The sequence below is a fragment of the Ascidia mentula genome, chromosome 6 (assembly GCF_947561715.1).
Source record: "Ascidia mentula chromosome 6, kaAscMent1.1, whole genome shotgun sequence".
Classification (NCBI taxonomy): domain Eukaryota; kingdom Metazoa; phylum Chordata; class Ascidiacea; order Phlebobranchia; family Ascidiidae; genus Ascidia; species Ascidia mentula.
Window position 1 is genome coordinate 13,370,260 of NC_138571.1, and position 20,792 is coordinate 13,391,051.

The 20,792-nt window shown below is 38.2% G+C and overlaps 4 protein-coding genes across 4 annotated transcripts; 1 reads left to right on the forward strand and 3 right to left on the reverse strand.

Moving 5' to 3' along the window:
- Positions 1–96: 96 nt before the first annotated feature.
- Positions 97–3,269, reverse strand: LOC145907231 (uncharacterized). Its single transcript, XM_082994661.1, has 9 exons — positions 3,201–3,269; positions 2,970–3,156; positions 2,635–2,815; positions 2,378–2,551; positions 1,959–2,119; positions 1,545–1,755; positions 1,303–1,424; positions 945–1,149; positions 97–724 (listed from the first exon to the last, which is right to left on the reverse strand). The coding sequence occupies exons 1-9, from the start codon at positions 3,267–3,269 to the stop codon at positions 97–99; spliced, it is 1,938 nt and encodes a 645-aa protein (XP_082850787.1).
- A 3,762-nt stretch (positions 3,270–7,031) lies between these two features.
- LOC145907232 (uncharacterized) lies at positions 7,032–10,206 on the forward strand. The gene is made up of 9 exons (XM_082994662.1): positions 7,032–7,100; positions 7,145–7,331; positions 7,486–7,666; positions 7,750–7,923; positions 8,182–8,342; positions 8,546–8,756; positions 8,877–8,998; positions 9,152–9,356; positions 9,579–10,206. Exons 1-9 carry the CDS (start codon positions 7,032–7,034, stop codon positions 10,204–10,206), a joined length of 1,938 nt encoding a protein of 645 aa, XP_082850788.1.
- A 1,721-nt stretch (positions 10,207–11,927) lies between these two features.
- Positions 11,928–14,121, reverse strand: LOC145906812 (putative oxidoreductase MexAM1_META1p0182). Its single transcript, XM_082994268.1, has 7 exons — positions 13,811–14,121; positions 13,573–13,706; positions 13,008–13,142; positions 12,841–12,937; positions 12,491–12,601; positions 12,400–12,436; positions 11,928–12,202 (listed from the first exon to the last, which is right to left on the reverse strand). The coding sequence occupies exons 1-7, from the start codon at positions 13,845–13,847 to the stop codon at positions 11,983–11,985; spliced, it is 771 nt and encodes a 256-aa protein (XP_082850394.1). The 5' UTR covers positions 13,848–14,121; the 3' UTR covers positions 11,928–11,982.
- Positions 14,122–14,641: 520 nt separating this feature from the next.
- Positions 14,642–20,216, reverse strand: LOC145907233 (uncharacterized). Its single transcript, XM_082994663.1, has 13 exons — positions 20,115–20,216; positions 19,581–19,714; positions 19,122–19,256; positions 18,876–18,972; positions 18,341–18,451; positions 18,244–18,280; positions 17,757–17,970; positions 17,167–17,277; positions 16,775–16,817; positions 16,538–16,671; positions 15,969–16,103; positions 15,812–15,908; positions 14,642–15,545 (listed from the first exon to the last, which is right to left on the reverse strand). The coding sequence occupies exons 1-13, from the start codon at positions 20,149–20,151 to the stop codon at positions 15,133–15,135; spliced, it is 1,698 nt and encodes a 565-aa protein (XP_082850789.1). The 5' UTR covers positions 20,152–20,216; the 3' UTR covers positions 14,642–15,132.
- Positions 20,217–20,792: the final 576 nt, after the last annotated feature.

Below are 20,792 nucleotides of genomic sequence, written 5' to 3' on the forward strand. Positions count from 1 at the left end.
CAAATATGAAAACATCAAACACCAACAAAAAAGTATCCAGATATCCAATAATATGTTCAACATTTTAATACTATTTTGATTTCAGTTCCCTTGTACTTACGTGTAACGCTTGTAGTAGTAAGTGTAGCAGTTGGAAGTTGGGTAGCTCACTCTCCAGCTGTAGTATGAACCCCAGCAGTATGTTGGCAATCTGAAGCAGCCAATGCGACACCTGTAGTTGCAAGAATAATGATGGACCAACTGATCAAGCTGTGTAGCCCAACAGGTGTCGAATTCCTCCACGATGTCGTCACAGTAATACATCAGAGAGTAGCCGTATTCTCCAGCCAAGTAATTTGCGCAATCGGAAAGTTCATCTCCGATGTAGAACTTGTGAAGATCGACGTAGCAATCGAAATGGGCAACCTTGGCGTCGACCATATGCTTGATCAAAGCAGATCTTTGTTTGTCACGGCTCTCTTCCAGGCTCTTTCTGTATTCACCGATCTTGACAATGCGAGTTGCCAAGCATTCTGTGTAACTGGAGATGATCTTTGTGATAAGAGTTGTCGCTGATTCCCTGTATTTAATGATACTAGCGTTGAACTCATCCACGCATTTCAAAATTGATTCGAGAAGTTTCTGCTTGTATTCGCCCACAGCTGTCTCGCGCTTTGTCTTCAATTCCTCGATCAATTCGGCGATCTTGGCTTCCTGTTCTGGAGTCAGAACTTCGCTGTTGTTGCTGAAAAACAGAACAAGATCATTTCTTGCTCATCAACCGATTTCGCATTTTATAAAAAAAACATAAGTCCACTGTTGTTGATATGTACTAAATATAATTTTCTTGTGTAATGTTGTATTTTCACTTACATTAAATATTTAGTAATGAAGGTGTAAGCAAACTATCACACCTTTTCGTGTTGCAAACTAGTTATGAAAACTAAATTACACAATCGTCTTACGCGCAAACGTATTGAGCTCTGAGGTTTTCGACGATCCACTCGTGTCTCTGTTTCATGATTCCGTCGTAGATGTCGCAGTATTCAATGTGGTAATCAATCCACTTGTTCTTCCAGGTGACAAACTTATTGACGATAAGAGACACATGGTCACTCAAAAGAGTTTCGAATTCGGTCTTGTAAGCATCGGAAGACTTATGAAGAGTGGCTGATCATAAAAAAATGCAATTGACTCAGGAAGCTAGATTTTAATATGAAAACAAATAAAATTTCACGTTTAGTTTGTAAAATTTGTATTTCAAAATATTTTGAGAAAGTTTTGTGTGAAAATATTTTTTTAGTTTGATTAAATAAAATTTACCAAGGTCGCATTTGGTAAGGCCCTTGTAAGATGCCTTGCGCCAACAATATCTGAATGGAGCGATTCCACTTCTGGTCTTGAAAGTTATTTTGCTGTAGCAGTACCAGTTTCCGAGAGACTTGCTGTATATAATTAAAGTGATAAATGTTTTGAAAGGTTTGTGTTGCTAGATTACCAAATAAATACGAGTCAACATTAGGAACCTGAATGTGGGTTAAATTTAGAAAACAGTTTAAACGCACCATGAACTGAAGTAAGAACGTTTGTAGAAACGGAGGGCACAGGTGGAGAAAGTGCAAGTATAGGAACAGCGGTAGAACTTCATCATTTGTGCCTTGTATTCGTAAAGTTTGTAATAATAGTTGAAATATGCACCAATTTTGTAATCGCCACACTGTTTGTTTACGAATTCGTCCATCAATTGATCGATTTTGCCCACCATCCATTCTTTGCCTGCACAATTATGTATCACGACGATTAGAAAGTAGATTCTTCAGGTCTAGCAGGTTTCCAAACCAAACATAATTTGTTTTAGTTAAAAATTTTGAAATAAAGGTAAATCCTTTAAGCACTGTAGTATGCTGTTGTAAATGTTGGAATAATGATTGTACGGATTGCGCTATAGCACAGAAATGCATTTTATAAAATTTGCTTACCGTGAACACATTCAAGAGCGCGCCTGTAATGATCAGCGCGACACTTTGCAACAGAGACGAGGTATGCCCAGTAATTGTCCAGATATTTGAGCACCCTCTCGTAAAGTTCATTTTCGAATTCAACAATCTTCTCATTTCTGGTCACCAAGCATTTTTCGGCACTATATAGATATATATATGATTAAAAATTGTTGCATAAATCTTTCAAAAATTGAGACAAAAATTACTTTTGTTGAACAATTACAATTTTAAAGCACCTTACACATTTACTATCATAAAATGTTGGTTTTCTGTGAAGGCAACAACATACATAATGTAAATTACGTAACGATGATGGTGTCACATATTCTCTAAAATTATTTTTGTTGGAATTAAACACACGAGAATGTTCCAAACGTGTTTTTCAGTAAGGCACTTACTTGTCGCAAAGAGAAGTGTGGTAATCCTGGATGGTCTTAATGTTCTTAGCAATTGCTTCATTGTACTGGGCAAGAGCTTCTTCCCTACGTTTGTCAAGTTCGGAATTGTATTCGGCGATCTTCTGATCTCTTTCATTGCGAAGCTTTTCCTTCTCAGCTTCATCAGTGACGCAGCTGCGAAAAATCACAAAACAAATTTCACCAAATATAAGTTGAGTTCGGCTTGAAATTTCATTTTAAGTAACGTTAATGGTTACCTAATAAGGTACTCGTAATATCTGGTGAGATTGTCAGCGTAGCTTTGCTTGAACTCAGCATGGCACTCATCAAGACCAACCAACCACTGGTCTCTCCTGGTCATCATTTCTTCGGTGATTTTCACGAGAGCCTCGGCAAGCAAGTTTGCTATTTCAGTTTTAAGCTCGGCAACTGGAGTTTCTGAAACATATTGAAGCATTTTCGGTTGTGAGCGATCAATTGGATTTTGCATTCTTAATGTTGATCATATATTTTGTGTTCCATCAAAATCGAGGAATGCCTTTGTTAAATACCTAATGAGAATGTTCACAAATACAGGTTTAAATTTTCACACCTGTCCAAGTGGCTTCCTTGCAATCAGCTCCTGGGTAGACCTTGAGGATTGGGGCATAGTACTTGGTGCTGCACCAGGCGTTGTTGAAGTAAACGCGGTGGCAGTAGTAGTTCCTGGCCGGGTAGACGTAGAACTTGTGCCTGTAGAAGTACTGGTAGGAATAGCTGCAGTACGCAGCATTGGTTGCCTGCAATGAAGAAACCAAGTTAGTTGTCTTGCATATCGACATACCTTTATATCAGGTTGAGTTGACTTGAAACTCACGGCAATGCACGCAAGAAGAACGAACAACAATTTCATCTTTGTCTCTTTCCAATGAATTTCTTCCTTGGTAAGTCGAAAGTTGACTGATTTTCCATCTCAACTCGACCCGTATTTATATTCGTCTGAGCGTCGTATTTCGCATTAGAACATGATGTTGAAACAACAAGATAACGTGTCGAAAATGCTTGAGTGCTTGTTGGTGGGTATTGCATGCGGTCACGTGTCATGTATTAACCAATGACGAACTGTTGCTGTAACAGCAATTCTGTTCAAACTGCTCTTCGCGAATTAACCAAGCACTCGTGCAATCGCATGTTTATCGTATTGCACTCGAAGCCTTGTCGGTGGGTGCTCTTGAAAGGTTGGTTGGAAGCACTTAAAGCTTGTTGTCAATCTATCACGACAGCACATTGTTCTTTATACATTACCCTCATGTTAATAGTTATGCTGAAATTTCTGTTGTAATCGTTTTGATTGCTCACATATTGAAGAGGTGGAAAACGTTTTGTTGATTCCGCACTTGTATATTGAGTGGCATATTGAAGCTTGTCAATCATGATTTGTATATACTGCTGGTAGCAACCTGTGCATAACAGATAATAACCTGTAAATCAACAGTTAACGCCCGTTGCGTGCATTTATCTGATTGGTGAACGTTTTAGGGGGCGGAACTGTTTATTTTGTTTTCAACAGAGTCTCAATGTAAGATTAAAATCGGTTCGTTTTGCTTTTTGCTACCGTGTATATTTGTGTTACCAAGATGCATGAATAAATCATATCCTGGAAAATGGCGACTGTTTTTCGTAAGTCCGACAAATCATTGTTGTGTCGTCACTATCTTTGTTGTGTCGTCACTATCATGGTTGTTGTCTTCACTTTTTGTACAGATCAGAAAACAAAATAACCTTTTCCGTGCCATAGAAATGTTGTTCTAAGACGATTTTGCAATTGTTATGTTAAGTGGGTTTTTGTCACAAGAAATTATTTTGGTGAACGTGTGGAAAATCTGTACGCGTGGATGGAACCAAAGATGAATTTAGTTCAGCGACATTTGAAAAATTGAAATTTCTACAGAGCTTTATCGCCTTTGTGTGACTGTACATTAATTGTATTTTTCCGATATACACTTTTTTCTCAAAACTCTGACTTTCAAAAATACAAGCTGACTTTCTGGATTCGATCGCAATGGCCAAGAATTCCGATCAGATTATGATTTTAATGGCATGTGTGTCGAGTGCCGTGAACTATCTTGCAAATCGTCCACCATTTTGTCCGTTTTTTTTTACCACACCGGGATTTGAACCCAGGATGTCCTGGGCACGAAGAATGATTAGGAAGGAAAGTATGTTTACTTGTTTATTTTTAATATGAACACAATGGCATTGCAGCTAAGTTAGTTTTTTTTTCGACTAGTCGGACCGTTGATTCAGCTTGGTTGCGATGACGTTGAACTTTATAATACTCACAATGGCTTTTCATATTATATTATAAAGTATAAGAAAGTATGTTTTACGTTTTTCATATCCACACCATTTGAGGAAAAACCTTTGCTCAAAGTTCCGCAGTAAGATGTTCGAAATGTCCAAGACAAAAACATAATTTGTAATCATCATAGGGAATAATTTGCAACAAATACTCAGTATATGTCGATTTGGGTTTACCTTGAATATCTGATAATTACAAGTTTTTTTTGAATAACTGTCGTTGAACAACGCCATTGTTTTTAACTGACGCTTGGCATCTTGTTACTATCAGCGCATGATTGAGGATCTGCTGGATCTAAGGCAAATTTTGATAAAGTGTCCTGAAAGAAACCAACTATTGCGACCGCCAAGGATAAGCACTAAGCAACACGACAAATTTACGTTGTGATTAGTTGGGTTGGATTTTGGCTGGCCTATCTCATAGTTAATCTGGCACTGGTTACAACTTACTGTTACGGGTGATTGGCAGCATTAACCAAGCGCCCGGCCCGTATACCAAGAATAAAACCTGACCAGGTTTGGTGCCTAGGACATCCTGGGTTCAAATCCCGGTGTGGTCAAAAAAAAAACCTACTGTTATGTGAAAACTATTTGATCTGTACGTTTTAATGTTAAGAAATCGTTGCTTGATTTACATTTTTTCTTTTTGTAGCAATACTGGCAGCAATAGTAGTGCCACTAAGTGGCGCTAAAACAGTAACAGAGTGATGTCACAAAAGGATATTGGTAAATTCATGTGCTCGACCCGTATACAGAGTAGAAAATCTGATTAGGAATTTTAACAGGATTTTGACCACCAGGAACAATTACCAAGAGTGATAATGAAAACAAGTCGTTATACATCCCAAAAGCTTTAAATGTTTTTGTGTTTAGTGCTGATCATGCGAGCATTGCAATGGTTATAGCGGCCGCTTCAAGTGTACCTCTATGCACCAATCACCTTTTCAACAACTGTATGTGTATTCTGTCACATACGATGCCTTGCTATGCGAGCTCCCAGACAAACTGTAATATCAACTCGAAACATTAGTCAGTCACTAATGGGAGCAAGTATTCTTTACATATCTTTCACGCTGAAGAGATGGAAAAAAGTTGTTGGATTCCGCCCTCGTCTATTCAGTAGCAGATTCAAGATTGTCAATTACGATCTTAGTGATCATCAGTGTCGATGGCATCTACTATTACACCAATTGACAACGCATGATTTCATTTTCTTTGAAAAGAAAATAGAAAAATAATTGATTACAAATCCACTATGTCAAAAATTACATAAAACAAAAGCTAAGTGTTTGGAGTTATTAGCCTAAATTAGTGGTTCCTAACTTTCATTAAACGCCAAATGCACTCAGTTCGTCTAAATTTGATGTCTTTGATTTAAAAAAAACTTAATCCAAATATCTTGTATTTTGGGAAATACCTTTGCATAAATGGTGGAAATGCCCATGCAAAGCATGTTCGTTGTTGAATATGTATCTAGTGACTTCGTAACTGTGTCTACGATTCAAACAAAAAAGTGACGTCAACAACAATGATTTGTCGGACTCAACGAAAAGCAGTCGCCACTTTCCAACATATGATTCATTCATGCATTTTGGTATCACAAATATACACGGTCGCAAAAAGCAAAACAAAACGGTTTTAATCTTACATTGATACTCTGTTGGAAACAAAATAAACTGTTCCGCCCCTAAAATCGTTCACCAATCAGCTAAATGCACGCAACGGGCGTTAACTGTTGATTTACAGGTTATTATCTGTTATGCACAGGTTGCTACCAGCAGTATATACAAATCATGATTGACAAGCTTCAATGTGCCACTCAATATACAAGTGCGGAATCAACAAAACGTTTTCCACCTCTTCAACATGTGAGCAATCAAAACGATCACAACAGAAATCTCAGCATAACTATTAACACGAGGGTAATGTATAAAGAACAATGTGCTGTCGTGATAGATTGACAACAAGCTTTAAGTGCTTCCAACCAACCTTTCAAGAGCACCCACCGACAAGGCTTCGCGTGCAATACGATAAACATGCGATTGCACGAGTGCTTGGTTAATTCGCGAAGAGCAGTTTGAACAGAATTGCTGTTACAGCAACAGTTCGTCATTGGTTAATACATGACACGTGACCGCATGCAATACCCACCAACAAGCACTCAAGCATTTTCGACACGTTATCTTGTTGTTTCAACATCATGTTCCAATGCGAAATACGACGCTCAGACGAATATAAATACGGGTCGAGTTGAGATGGAAAATCAGTCAACTTTCGACTTACCAAGGAAGAAATTCATTGGAAAGAGACAAAGATGAAATTGTTGTTCGTTCTTCTTGCGTGCATTGCCGTGAGTTTCAAGTCAACTCAACCTGATATAAAGGTATGTCGATATGCAAGACAACTAACTTGGTTTCTTCATTGCAGGCAACCAATGCTGCGTACTGCAGCTATTCCTACCAGTACTTCTACAGGCACAAGTTCTACGTCTACCCGGCCAGGAACTACTACTGCCACCGCGTTTACTTCAACAACGCCTGGTGCAGCACCAAGTACTATGCCCCAATCCTCAAGGTCTACCCAGGAGCTGATTGCAAGGAAGCCACTTGGACAGGTGTGAAAATTTAAACCTGTATTTGTGAACATTCTCATTAGGTATTTAACAAAGGCATTCTTCGATTTTGATGGAACACAAAATATATGATCAACATTAAGAATGCAAAATCCAATTGATCGCTCACAACCGAAAATGCTTCAATATGTTTCAGAAACTCCAGTTGCCGAGCTTAAAACTGAAATAGCAAACTTGCTTGCCGAGGCTCTCGTGAAAATCACCGAAGAAATGATGACCAGGAGAGACCAGTGGTTGGTTGGTCTTGATGAGTGCCATGCTGAGTTCAAGCAAAGCTACGCTGACAATCTCACCAGATATTACGAATACCTTATTAGGTAACCATTAACGTTACTTAAAATGAAATTTCAAGCCGAACTCAACTTCTATTTGGTGAAATTTGTTTTGTGATTTTTCGCAGCTGCGTCACTGATGAAGCTGAGAAGGAAAAGCTTCGCAATGAAAGAGATCAGAAGATCGCCGAATACAATTCCGAACTTGACAAACGGAGGGAAGAAGCTCTTGCCCAGTACAATGAAGCAATTGCTAAGAACATCAAGACCATCCAGGATTACCACACTTCTCTTTGCGACAAGTAAGTGCCTTACTGAAAAACACGTTTGGAACATTCTCGTGTGTTTAATTCCAACAAAAATAATTTTAGAGAATATGTGACACCATCATCGTTACGTAATTTACATTATGTATGTTGTTGCCTTCACAGAAAACCAACATTTTATGATAGTAAATGTGTAAGGTGCTTTAAAATTGTAATTGTTCAACAAAAGTAATTTTTGTCTCAATTTTTGAAAGATTTATGCAACAATTTTTAATCATATATATATCTATATAGTGCCGAAAAATGCTTGGTGACCAGAAATGAGAAGATTGTTGAATTCGAAAATGAACTTTACGAGAGGGTGCTCAAATATCTGGACAATTACTGGGCATACCTCGTCTCTGTTGCAAAGTGTCGCGCTGATCATTACAGGCGCGCTCTTGAATGTGTTCACGGTAAGCAAATTTTATAAAATGCATTTCTGTGCTATAGCGCAATCCGTACAATCATTATTCCAACATTTACAACAGCATACTACAGTGCGTAAAGGATTTACCTTTATTTCAAAATTTTTAACTAAAACAAATTATGTTTGGTTTGGAAACCTGCTAGACCTGAAGAATCTACTTTCTAATCGTCGTGATACATAATTGTGCAGGCAAAGAATGGATGGTGGGCAAAATCGATCAATTGATGGACGAATTCGTAAACAAACAGTGTGGCGATTACAAAATTGGTGCATATTTCAACTATTATTACAAACTTTACGAATACAAGGCACAAATGATGAAGTTCTACCGCTGTTCCTATACTTGCACTTTCTCCACCTGTGCCCTCCGTTTCTACAAACGTTCTTACTTCAGTTCATGGTGCGTTTAAACTGTTTTCTAAATTTAACCCACATTCAGGTTCCTAATGTTGACTCGTATTTATTTGGTAATCTAGCAACACAAACCTTTCAAAACATTTATCACTTTAATTATATACAGCAAGTCTCTCGGAAACTGGTACTGCTACAGCAAAATTACTTTCAAGACCAGAAGTGGAATCGCTCCATTCAGATATTGTTGGCGCAAGGCATCTTACAAGGGCCTTACCAAATGCGACCTTGGTAAATTTTATTTAATCAAACTAAAAAAATATTTTCACACAAAACTTTCTCAAAATATTTTGAAATACAAATTTTACAAACTAAACGTGAAATTTTATTTGTTTTCATATTAAAATCTAGCTTCCTGAGTCAATTGCATTTTTTTATGATCAGCCACTCTTCATAAGTCTTCCGATGCTTACAAGACCGAATTCGAAACTCTTTTGAGTGACCATGTGTCTCTTATCGTCAATAAGTTTGTCACCTGGAAGAACAAGTGGATTGATTACCACATTGAATACTGCGACATCTACGACGGAATCATGAAACAGAGACACGAGTGGATCGTCGAAAACCTCAGAGCTCAATACGTTTGCGCGTAAGACGATTGTGTAATTTAGTTTTCATAACTAGTTTGCAACACGAAAAGGTGTGATAGTTTGCTTACACCTTCATTACTAAATATTTAATGTAAGTGAAAATACAACATTACACAAGAAAATTATATTTAGTACATATCAACAACAGTGGACTTCTGTTTTTTTTTTATAAAATGCGAAATCGGTTGATGAGCAAGAAATGATCTTGTTCTGTTTTTCAGCAACAACAGCGAAGTTCTGACTCCAGAACAGGAAGCCAAGATCGCCGAATTGATCGAGGAATTGAAGACAAAGCGCGAGACAGCTGTGGGCGAATACAAGCAGAAACTTCTCGAATCAATTTTGAAATGCGTGGATGAGTTCAACGCTAGTATCATTAAATACAGGGAATCAGCGACAACTCTTATCACAAAGATCATTTCCAGTTACACAGAATGCTTGGCAACTCGCATTGTCAAGATCGGTGAATACAGAAAGAGCCTGGAAGAGAGCCGTGACAAACAAAGATCTGCTTTGATCAAGCATATGGTCGACGCCAAGGTTGCCCATTTCGATTGCTACGTCGATCTTCACAAGTTCTACATCGGAGATGAACTTTCCGATTGCGCAAATTACTTGGCTGGAGAATACGGCTACTCTCTGATGTATTACTGTGACGACATCGTGGAGGAATTCGACACCTGTTGGGCTACCCAGCTTGATCAGTTGGTCCATCATTATTCTTGCAACTACAGGTGTCGCATTGGCTGCTTCAGATTGCCAACTTACTGCTGGGGTTCATACTACAGCTGGAGAGTGAGCTACCCAACTTCCAACTGCTACACTTACTACTACAAGCGTTACACGTAAGTTCAAGGAAACTCGATTTAAAATAGTATTAAAATGTTGAATATATTTTTGTTCAATAACTTACTCTTTTGTTGGCGTTGGAAGTATTCATTTTTGTTTTGACAGAAAAACTTCAGGGCGTTTTTAATTCGTTTTTGTTTTTATTTTACAGCACTTACTGCAGCTACCGCGTCAGATACTGCAGAGGTTACTACACCTACGGTTGTTAAGAAGTCTCACCGTGTGGAACTGTGTTTAACGTTTTAGATGTTGAACTGAAATAAAATATTCCACAGCTAAATTTGTGTTTTGAGTATTTTAGGTAGAGTTTTTTTTATGATTGAGGTATTTGAGCTACATTTTTCGACAGGTTTGAGTCCAACGTTTAAAAAGTTTTTTATGATTGGATTTGCTGTAACTTCGACCAGATTCAAAAAGGCACACTAACAAAAATACTATGACCAATAATACCTACTTCTGCTTTGTTATGATCGTGTACAGATGTCAAACATTAGCGATAAAGTATAAGTTGGTTGGCAGAGGTTAAACCTTTACCAATCTGTGGTTTCGGTTTGAGATGAACCTGTTTATGGAATTGTATTCCATTATTATTTACAATCCTGCTTTATCGAAAACAATATCGAATTACCCAGTGGTGAATACATTTACTTTCTATCCCTTGGTAAGTCGGGATCGCTATGGTATTTATATCGTTCACTGGTATCGCAGCCAAAGCATTGCAGGCAAGTTGAATCTGTCACTTTTTCCGACTAGTTGGAACGTTCATCCATCTTGACTGCGATGACATTGGACCTTATAATACTCACAATGGTATATTTTCATAATGTTATATTTTCGTCCAGCACCAGATCATGGGGCAAATTTACAGACCATGTGTGTTGTTTGTCTTCAAGAGCATTGGTGTAGCCAGAAAAGGAGCCACCGCCCCTCCCAAATGCCTAAGTTAAAATTTTGCATGTTTTGTTTTTTCAAAATGTAAAATTTTTGGCCGAAGTTATATGTCGTGATGGGTCCAAAGAGTTTAAAATTTGCCTCACTTTAAATTGACGTTTGTTGTCAGGCTGTATTGGTTTACACTTGTCTTCGTTGGCCAAGTCCTGGACAATAAATGTAAAAATAATTTTGTGACTGTTCTAAAGTCCTATTTATAAATTCCAATTAGTTTTAACAATTAATAACCAATTAATGCCAATGTTCCGTTTTCCTTTAATACTTGGGAGGCTTCGCTATATAGAATCTTTCCAAATTAAACCACTAGACGGCCTCGGCGAAGATTTACAAATCGACACTTTCATTTCCACCGAAATGTATTCGGCCTGTCCAGGCTATATGTCACGTTTGGTATTGAATTTGTCGTTTTGCTTCTTTTATTTGAGAGCTGCAGACAGGGTGTATGATTGTAATCTCTGTATGGTTGTTGTTTTATCATTTCAAGGTTTTTGTTTGCGATAAATCTGCTGCCTTCATTTGAGCATCTGGTGTTTTGAAGAAAAATAAAAACACTATTTTCGTTGCAAAATATGAAACATTGATAGCACAGCACCCAACAATACTTCCAATCATATTTTAACCCTTAACTGTTAGTCTATTAGAAGCCTCATATGAAGACAAAATCTAAAACGGCTAGGCTCATTTTGCAAACACACTTCTATGGTTCGAAACTCATTTGTGAACCTCTGGAGAAAGCTGCCTTAATAGTATTATCACAATAGCACTAAAATCGTTGTTGTATTTTTATTGTTAAATTTTAGTAGAGTGGTATTACTCGTCCGGAGTTCAAACTGTTTTGAGCGTGAACCCAGCATCCACATACAGGCAGGTTCCAGTTATCATTGAGGCCTTATCAGATGCCAGAAACAGGACGGCGTCCGATACATCAGTTGTGGTTGGAAGTCTTCCAAGAGGATACAGTTCTCCTCTGGCATTAAACATTTTATCTTGTTCCTCTTCGGTGAAATTCATATGCCAAAGTATATTGGTCCGCACTGCGCCTGGACTGAGAAAAAATACATGTTAAGTACGCTTTGTTTGATTGTGAAGTAATTTTTCAAGCGTCAGAGTAAGGACCTTGTCTAGCAGCCGACGACTAAATTAAACACTATTGTGAGTTCTACTTTTGCCGCATCGGATCGTGCGACGTTTGTGGTAGTTGTATGTTTGCATATATCAAGCACAAAATCTATGATCACTTACTTGACTGAATTAACCCTCACGCCACTCGGTGCAAGCTCTGAAAAACTCTATAGGTTTGAAACGAAATGTTTGCAACAAAACACACACTTACCGAGTGCAGTGCATTTAGTGAAATGGTCCATCGCCGCTTTAGTCATTCCATAAACCATAAATCGGGTACTGAACGTGGTGGATCCGGCGCTGGAAATGTTCACCACACAACCTACGTAACATAACGACACAATAACACAGTGCTTCAATCCATAACCTCTATCTATCAAAATGTTTGTTTCGATCACGGTACCAAAAACGAGTAGTTATGATAAAGAAAGATCATGCTTGTTTTCTGTCCGTCTAGGAACCAGGTTTTTTCTAATCTATTCGTTGGCAATCACTGCTACTTACGCAGACTAGTCACATCAATATGTCTAGTTGGAGTTTCTGAAAGTGGCAGTGAACTACCTTTTGCTTTCTTGAGATGGGGGATTGCTAACTGGGCAAGGAAAAACGATGCCTTCAAATTTACGTTGAAAAGTTTGTCGTAATCTTCCAGGGTGACCTGCAGAAAATCATTTACGATTTAGTACCATTTAAAAATATATATTTAATTTTGTCATTGCATAACCCACATTTTCCATTATAGTCATTGCCAGCATGCCAGCATTATTGATCAACACGTCAATTCTTTGCAGTTGTTCAACTGCTTTCGAAACGATCGTCTGACAGCTTTCAAACATAGCAAGGTCTGCTACCACTTCCACCACCTTTAAAAACACTCCCATTCAACTGCACACACATGCAACTACTGATTTTATATTATATTGTATTAATGTTGCCTATAATATTCCATTGTTCTTTATGGTCGGTGCATGACAGCTAAAACAACCAAGTTGAAGACCCTCGCACTGGGGTGATCTTGTCTAACTACTTGTTAATAAATCATTCTATCAAAATTACTGCAAACAGCACAGTTTAACCAAAAGCATAGAACTATAGTGTTGCAGCACGAAACGCAGTTGGAGCGCCTCATTAACAGGAAAGGCAAACACCCTGTACTGTATGACCGTCGGCATAAACAATCAATGCAACACCACCTATTGCAAATGACCCATTTACTGCAGACCTGCTTTTGGCAAGTTTGTCTGTAGGGAAATAGCAAGAGGGCGGAAACTTTGCAGAGCTACATTTTCTAACCTTAGGCGAGCCATTTTCAACACATTCCAACCCAACTTTCCTCAGGTTTTCAGCATTTCGTCCAGTAATGCACAACGAAGCTCCTTCTTTGGCAAAACGTCTCGCAACTTCGGCTCCAATGCCATTTGACGCCCCTGTGCGAGATACAAATGATTCAGCATATTAATGTTGTACAAAAATGGGTTAGCCTAGTAGCGCATGTACTTTCCCTTCAAATGGTCACAAATTTGAAACCAACCTGTTACTATTACCACCTTTCCTTCAAACGTCTTCATGATATTGCAGCTGTGGTAACTATCGCACTGACTAAACTTACTACTCTGGCTGGTGTACCGTTCTTGCTGTGTTTGCAGTGTTCACGTGTTAAAACCGTCGACAAATATCAGGTTTGTGTTAGCCTTTTTCTTCGAATGTAAGTCTGCGGTATCACCATTTGTAAAGCAAGTTGCGCACTATCTGTACTTACCATTATGTACTACCACAATCACGATGCGTTAAGTAATAGTTACACAAGAACCAATTTCCTAAAGCAAAGTCGCGTTCAGTTCAGGGCACTTCCAGTCCAATTCTACACAAGTTTACATCTCCAATGAAGCGTGGCGGATTCCCCTTTTTCTCAAAACAACTTCCTAAATCGGAAACTGGCACGCCTAATATATAAGTTTCGTGAAAACCCAGACAGTATGTTTTTTTTAGTTTTGTTTGCAGCTGTTTTGAAATAACTATGCGTGCCTTGTAGCAAACACAATGTATATTAATATGAAAAATGTAATATTGGAACTGTTTATATTCGTGACCGGCTTCCAACGCACAAAGGTCAACCCAAACGTTGTGCAATAATAATTACAGACTTTTGCACCGAAACGTTGGTTTCCAATAAACACGTTAGAAACTAAGTGCCAGAAAAGCAATTCTGATTAATAAGTGGTTTTATTGTTAAAACTCGTATGTGCAGGTATTACTCGTCCTGAGATGAAACAGTTTGTAGAGTGTACCCGCCATCCACATACAGACAGGTTCCAGTTATCACCGAAGCCTTATCAGATGCCAGAAACAACACGGCGTCCGATACATCAGTTGTGGTGGGAAGTCTTCCAAGAGGATACTTTTCTCCACTGGCGCGGAATAGTTTTTCTTGGTCTTCTTTGGTCATATTGAACTGCCTAAGTAGATTGGTTCGGACCAATCCTGGATTAAACAAAATACATGTGAGTACGATTAGTTTCATAAGGAATTATTTCCACAAGGTTGGACGAGACCTAGTCCACAGCTGAAACTAAATTATTCACCACAGTAAGTTATGCTGTGGGTGAATTACGACTAAATGTGACGTTTTAATTTATGAATGTTATTCGAGGTAATTGTACGTTTGCTTATATCAAGTAACACAATTCATGATCACTTACTTGACTGAATTAACCCTCACACCGCTCTGTGCAAGGTCTGAAAAAAGTTACGTTTGATTTTAACAATAATTTTGAAGGGAATTCACCGAACGGCCTCCGATGGTCAACAATGACTTACCGGAGTTTTTCAACCAGTTTTTCTTTACATAGGATTTTATCTATCTATAGCAGGGGTTCTTAACCTGGGGTCCATGAACCCCCAAGGGGTCCGAGAAGATGCATTAAGGGGTCCATGAAACGAAATACAATTATTCCGAAAATCCACGTATTTTCCTCTGTCCATAAGGTTTCGCTGTCCGTGAATTTTAATTTTTCGACATTTGCAATGTGTTTCTTGCAAAGGGGTCCATAGCTTTTCAAAGAATGTTTTAGGGGTTCGTGATCCAAAAAAGGTTAAGAAACACTGATCTATAGGCATCACAAGTAATCGTAGAATCTTACGAAAAGACGCTTTACCTAATGCAGTGCATTTAGTGAAGTGGTCCATCGCCGTTTTAGTCATTGCATAAACAAGAAGATGGGTAATCAAACTGGTGGAGGAAACGCTTGACATGTTCACTACACAACCTTCATAACACAAAAATGCATTGTGATTCGATCAGTAACCCCTACCTAAATGGTAAGGTTTAAATCAGGCTATGAAAACAATTTAAAATTATGAGGAATTTTGTTTTTGTCGGTTTCTGAAAATGCATAATTCTATAGCTTGGAAACAGCTGCTATTATCCGTTACATGAATCAAAAAACTAAAATCAGGGCTTTATAATAATCTATTTTTTAACAAGTGTAAAAAATATGCTTAGTTGGAATTTCGAAAAGTGGCAATGGCGAACCTTTTACTTTCTTGAGATGGGGAACTGATAACTGTGTAAGGAAAACTGATGCCTTTAAATTTACGTTGAAAAGTTTGTCATAATCTTCCAGGGTGACCTTCAGAAAATCATTGGCGATATTAAAGTGTAAATTTTATGTTTTCTTTGCATAACTTACATTTTCCACTTTTGTTATTGCTACCAAGCCAGCATTGTTAACCAACACATCAATTCTTTGCAGTTGTTCAACTGCTTTGGATACGATCGTCCGACAGCTTTCCACTATGGCAAGGTCCGCTACCACTTCCACCACCTTTAAAAACGTTCATTTTAGACTTTGAATCATATTAAACATTTTTGTTTACGCTCACTAAGCACTTCGGCAGTTCGGTTGGCATTGGCAAGCTTCTTTTTTTGTACCGCATATAATGTTGCAAATCGTTTATTTATATCCATTTAAGACTTTACTTCACATACAATTTTTTTTCTTATGCTCGATATACGGCAACTGATAGTAACGGCTTCAGCAGTTCTGTGTGCCTTGGCGTGCTGCTTTTTTAATACCGCATGAAAATTGTATCCAAAGTGCGACCTAAAACACTGCAAGCAATATAGCCTACATGGCGTTAACTAACAAAAAGGAAACTGCACTGTCACAGTACACGTTTCCATTGATAGCACACAACCAATCAAGCGAGACGAAAGGCTGTCGGTCTAGACAAGAGCGTGAGCAACATGTTCTCTAACCTTAGGTGAGCCATTTTCAACACATTCCAACCCGACTTTCCTCAGGTTTTCAGCATTTCTTCCAGTAATGCACAGCGAAGCTCCTTCTTTGGCAAAACGTCTCGCAACTTCGGCTCCAATTCCATTTGACGCCCCTTAAAGTTAACTGTGTATAAATTTATTTAAGATATTCGTATGAAAAGTCGTCAAATTAAGATACATTATTAGCTTTCAAATGAACAAAGAAATTTAACCAACCTGATATAATCACCACCTTTCCTTCAAACGCCTTCATCATATGCTATATAAGTGTGACAACGTTTTGTCGTACTAATCAGTTAAACTTGCTACTCTGCTGGATGGAACCAGCAGGTTTATGTTGTATTTGCTTTTGCCAACGTACGTCATGACACTGTCGACATGTCTACAGTTTTGTGTTTGCCTTTAGTCCGCGATACCACTGTGCTTTATGTCACAAATTTCATGCAATCTGTACTTGAAGTCTGACGAACTTTCAGGTACGCTTTGTCAACTATTTAGCTAAAAAAATTACCTCAGAAAAACCGTGTTTATTGGACTTCAATCCAATCTAGCCAGAATGCCTGGATTTTCAGTAACAGTCTTTCGAACTGACTAGTTGCAGTTCCTACCCTGATTGCTGCAACTTGTAGTTCTTGCTGCATTTGTTTTGCTTGCGCCACGAAAATTGCGTGCAGACTTGTGTTTGCCTTTTTCTCAGAAGCCGTTGATGTGTACTCCCACTGATACGGTTTGTGCAAAGTTAGTATAACTATCAATTAGATTCCTGTTTACAAGTGCGGCTGGAGGCAAATCGAATTGATTGAAAGAACTGCAACATCCCAATCCGATTTATAATTGGCATTTGTTTACATGTGTGGTTTTGGTTGGTTTTCACTACTGAGAAACTCGACAAACATCTCAACATGTGCGAGATTCTATTGAATTACATGTCGTTGTCGATGAAACCGGAAACAAAACTAGACTTAAACAAAAAAAAATGCTGGATTCCCTTTCATTATAAATATGTAGTCACAGATAGCATAGGCAAATTTTATTTATTTTGGAAACACGCAAGTTAGTTCACTTAACGTTCTTAATACTGTACAATTTTGTGTCGCTTGGGTAGAATAGGCATTATCGGTATAAGATAGATTTGGTCAAAACTATGAACCTGATTCATGTCTGTTCGATGCAGTTTTAGTGTGAGAATAAATATTTATCTGCTCTTAAGTGACAACCCTCCATCCATTAGCAAACACGTTCCAGTGATCATCGATGCTTTATCTGACGCCAGATAAAGAACTGCTTCCGCCACATCATCTATAGGTACCAGTTTTCCAAGAGGCGCAGATGCCGCCATTTCAGCATAAAACTTATCCAATTCTTCTGGGCTTAAATCTCTGGAACGGATATTCGTCTTAACACACCCCGGACTGAAATAAAAATGATTTTTGGTTAAAGCGAAAAGCGGGAAATGTAAAAACCATTACGCTACAGTGTGGGGGACAAATTAGTTATCATGACCACAATATCTCCACTTTTATGGGTAACTCAGTCGTTAGAGCGTTGTGTCTGGTGGTCTGCCTAGGGTCGCGAGTTCAGACAACACAGGGAGCTTAATTTTTCATATCTCGATCCGAGTTATCTGAAAAAAGTGACTCTACTCCTGCTTCTACGCCAGTTAACTTATGTAATGTTTTACTCACTTGACAGCGTTCATTCGTACACCGCTTGGTGCCAGCTCTGAAAGTACAACAGAATAGACATTTTTGCCATGTGACCAAACTGAATATTGCGCCATACCTAGGGCGGTGCATTTTGTGAAGTAATCCATGGCGTTCTTCGTCATTCCGTAGATTTGAAATTGTGTGAAAGGTTTTATGGACATCATGCTGGACATATTTACCACCGAACCTTGGTAAAAAAAACAAAAAAGAACAATATTGAAAAAAGTATTCGACGAGCATTTTTGCCAAAAGTAAATGTTTTTTTTACCAATTTCGATCTTTACATTGAGAGGAGTTCGCTCATAATATTTGTGTCGATACCATGTAATGTTTCAAACACAACACATGCACAATAAATTTATATTTAATTATCATGGCCCTTTCACCAATAGAAACCGTTTTAATGTCGAATTTAGAATTTAATCTGATTAGAGTATTTCATGCACTTCCTTTCGTGTCAATTTTGTCATGACGCACAGAAAGAAATACACGTATTTTGGTTGTAAAGTCAAGCTTTACGGATACCCTAGCCACAAAACCAGGTGACGAACGTCTTATCATCACTACACAATGCTTGTTTGCACTTTACTTCGCAGTGCAAGTCATTTTACCTTGAACTTTCTTTAAATGAGGTGTTGCGAGCTGGGTCAGGAAAAAAGCCGCCTTCAGGTTTACGTTGAATTGTAAGTCAAAGCCTTGCAATGTGACCTGCGTTCAAAATTATTTTAGGAAAGTATGCGCTCCAAATACAATTTTTAATATTTTAAGTCAATATAGTTAAGATTACTGGTTAGCGTCAAAAGTTCAGTGTCAACGAATAGGTTTAATAACTGTCAAAACAGTGATTACATACGTACAGTTTCAATATCCCCAAGTACGTGAAGACCAGCATTGTTAACCAGCACATCAATCCTTCCTAATGCCTCAATTGTTGTAGAAATAATCTTCTCACAACTTTCAACTTCTGCGAGATCCGCAATTATTTCCACCACCTAAACAGTAAAATAATCCATGTTTAGTACTGCAGGCAGCGAAATTGCCTTTTCCTGCAAGGTCTCAGTGCAACTATGTGGCAGAATATGGTCTCGTCAACTGAATAGCTATTGGATACGAATTGCATGTTTTTTGTTTTTACTAATATGATTTGCTGCTGCTGTAACTAACAGTATGTGACAGGGGCTGCTAAATCAGAGAGTGTGATTCACAACAGCATATATACCATCAAGTCTAATCAATTTATTACTTATAAGTAAATGATAGTTACATCAAGTAGCAGTTGTAAATTGTGTTCATTGAGGTTTGTGTTGGCATTTTACCTTGGGTGAACCATGCTCGGTACATGCCAGGGCGACCTTCTTCAGATTCTCAGCGTTTCTTCCTGTTATTCCCAACGAAGCTCCTTCTTTCGCAAAAGCTTCTGCAACTCCTGCGCCGATGCCGCTGGAAGCGCCTAAACCGGTGCATCAACGCAAGATACATTGTTAACCGCAGTTTTGTTTTTTGAAATTTTAATAGTAGATATCGTATTGGCTGTATGTTTATAACAGCTGGAAGTTGCGTCAAAATTAATTGTCATACGGCCGAAGGTATTTATAGCACTAACCTAGCAAAAAAAACGAATTGTTAACTTCATTGAAATATTGTGGCTCATTGAGTTTTCAAAACACAAAACTCTTTGTTGCGGTGGTCAAAGAATGCACAACATTTAATTTTAAACACAAGATATTCGGAACAACATATAGTTTACGTAACCATGCTCTTATGATAGCTTTATGGCCAACAAAAAGACTGGTACATTGACGAGCTTTTCTTAAGAATTAATAACTCTATTGGGGTTAGCTGCATCTCACCTGTCACTAGAGCTACTTTTCCTTCGAACCGTTTCATGACCTTGGACTACAATAGATAAGAGTAAATTCACAAAGCATTTTTGTGCTTTACATAACTTGCCCGGCCTTTTTCTGGTCACGTTTCTGCGTAAACCATACAAACCCATTTCCAAATCGTGACATTCACTGCTGCAGGCTATTGTCTTACATACGGTGGCATACGTGTAGGCCAGTAAACTATATAGCCAACACTACAGGTCTACAGGTATATTTACTTTTCAAGTTGTTTTCTCTATTCGAATTGCCCCGCATGAGTGTTGTCTATTTTGCAATACACAACCAAATACTATCTTCAAAACACATGCAAAGTGTTATAGTTAGGCCAGTTTGGTGCTCGTTGTTTTGTCGCATGACATCTAGATGTGACGAAATAAATTGTTTTACTTTAACCCTTTAAGGCTTGTTTAAGCCCTTTAAGCAAAAAGGTGCCTTTTTTGATTAATTATCAATTCCGTTGTAATTGGCCTAGAGACATAAGGTTTTCAGCAACAGACAGCTTGAAGCGTGAAGTTTATTGAAAAAAAAAAAAATACATTTGCATTGATTTTTTTTGACTAATTAGTCATTCATTTGATGATGATTATCATAATAAACAAACCAGCACAGCAGGTGGTCTGATTGCATGTCCAATTAAATGGC

What these genes read in the sequence shown, in the direction of transcription:
- LOC145907231 (XM_082994661.1), bottom strand. Translation starts at nt 3,269, where the DNA reads ATGAAATTGTTGTTCGTTCTTCTTGCGTGCATTGCCGTGAGTTTCAAG. An exon ending in CACACTTCTCTTTGCGACAA is followed by an intron (nt 2,120 to 2,377) that starts GTAAGTGCCTTA and finishes ATATCTATATAG; the next exon opens with TGCCGAAAAATGCTTGGTGA. An exon ending in AGAGCTCAATACGTTTGCGC is followed by an intron (nt 725 to 944) that starts GTAAGACGATTG and finishes TCTGTTTTTCAG; the next exon opens with CAACAACAGCGAAGTTCTGA.
- LOC145907232 (XM_082994662.1), top strand. Translation starts at nt 7,032, where the DNA reads ATGAAATTGTTGTTCGTTCTTCTTGCGTGCATTGCCGTGAGTTTCAAG. An exon ending in CACACTTCTCTTTGCGACAA is followed by an intron (nt 7,924 to 8,181) that starts GTAAGTGCCTTA and finishes ATATCTATATAG; the next exon opens with TGCCGAAAAATGCTTGGTGA. An exon ending in CGTTCTTACTTCAGTTCATG is followed by an intron (nt 8,757 to 8,876) that starts GTGCGTTTAAAC and finishes AATTATATACAG; the next exon opens with CAAGTCTCTCGGAAACTGGT.
- LOC145906812 (XM_082994268.1), bottom strand. Translation starts at nt 13,847, where the DNA reads ATGAAGACGTTTGAAGGAAAGGTGGTAATAGTAACAG. An exon ending in CAATGACTATAATGGAAAAT is followed by an intron (nt 12,938 to 13,007) that starts GTGGGTTATGCA and finishes GATTTTCTGCAG; the next exon opens with GTCACCCTGGAAGATTACGA. An exon ending in CCATCTCAAGAAAGCAAAAG is followed by an intron (nt 12,602 to 12,840) that starts GTAGTTCACTGC and finishes TATGTTACGTAG; the next exon opens with GTTGTGTGGTGAACATTTCC.
- LOC145907233 (XM_082994663.1), bottom strand. Translation starts at nt 20,151, where the DNA reads ATGAAACGGTTCGAAGGAAAAGTAGCTCTAGTGACAG. An exon ending in AAAAGTAGCTCTAGTGACAG is followed by an intron (nt 19,715 to 20,114) that starts GTGAGATGCAGC and finishes GCACCGGTTTAG; the next exon opens with GCGCTTCCAGCGGCATCGGC. An exon ending in AAAGGTGGTGATTATATCAG is followed by an intron (nt 16,672 to 16,774) that starts GTTGGTTAAATT and finishes GTTAACTTTAAG; the next exon opens with GGGCGTCAAATGGAATTGGA.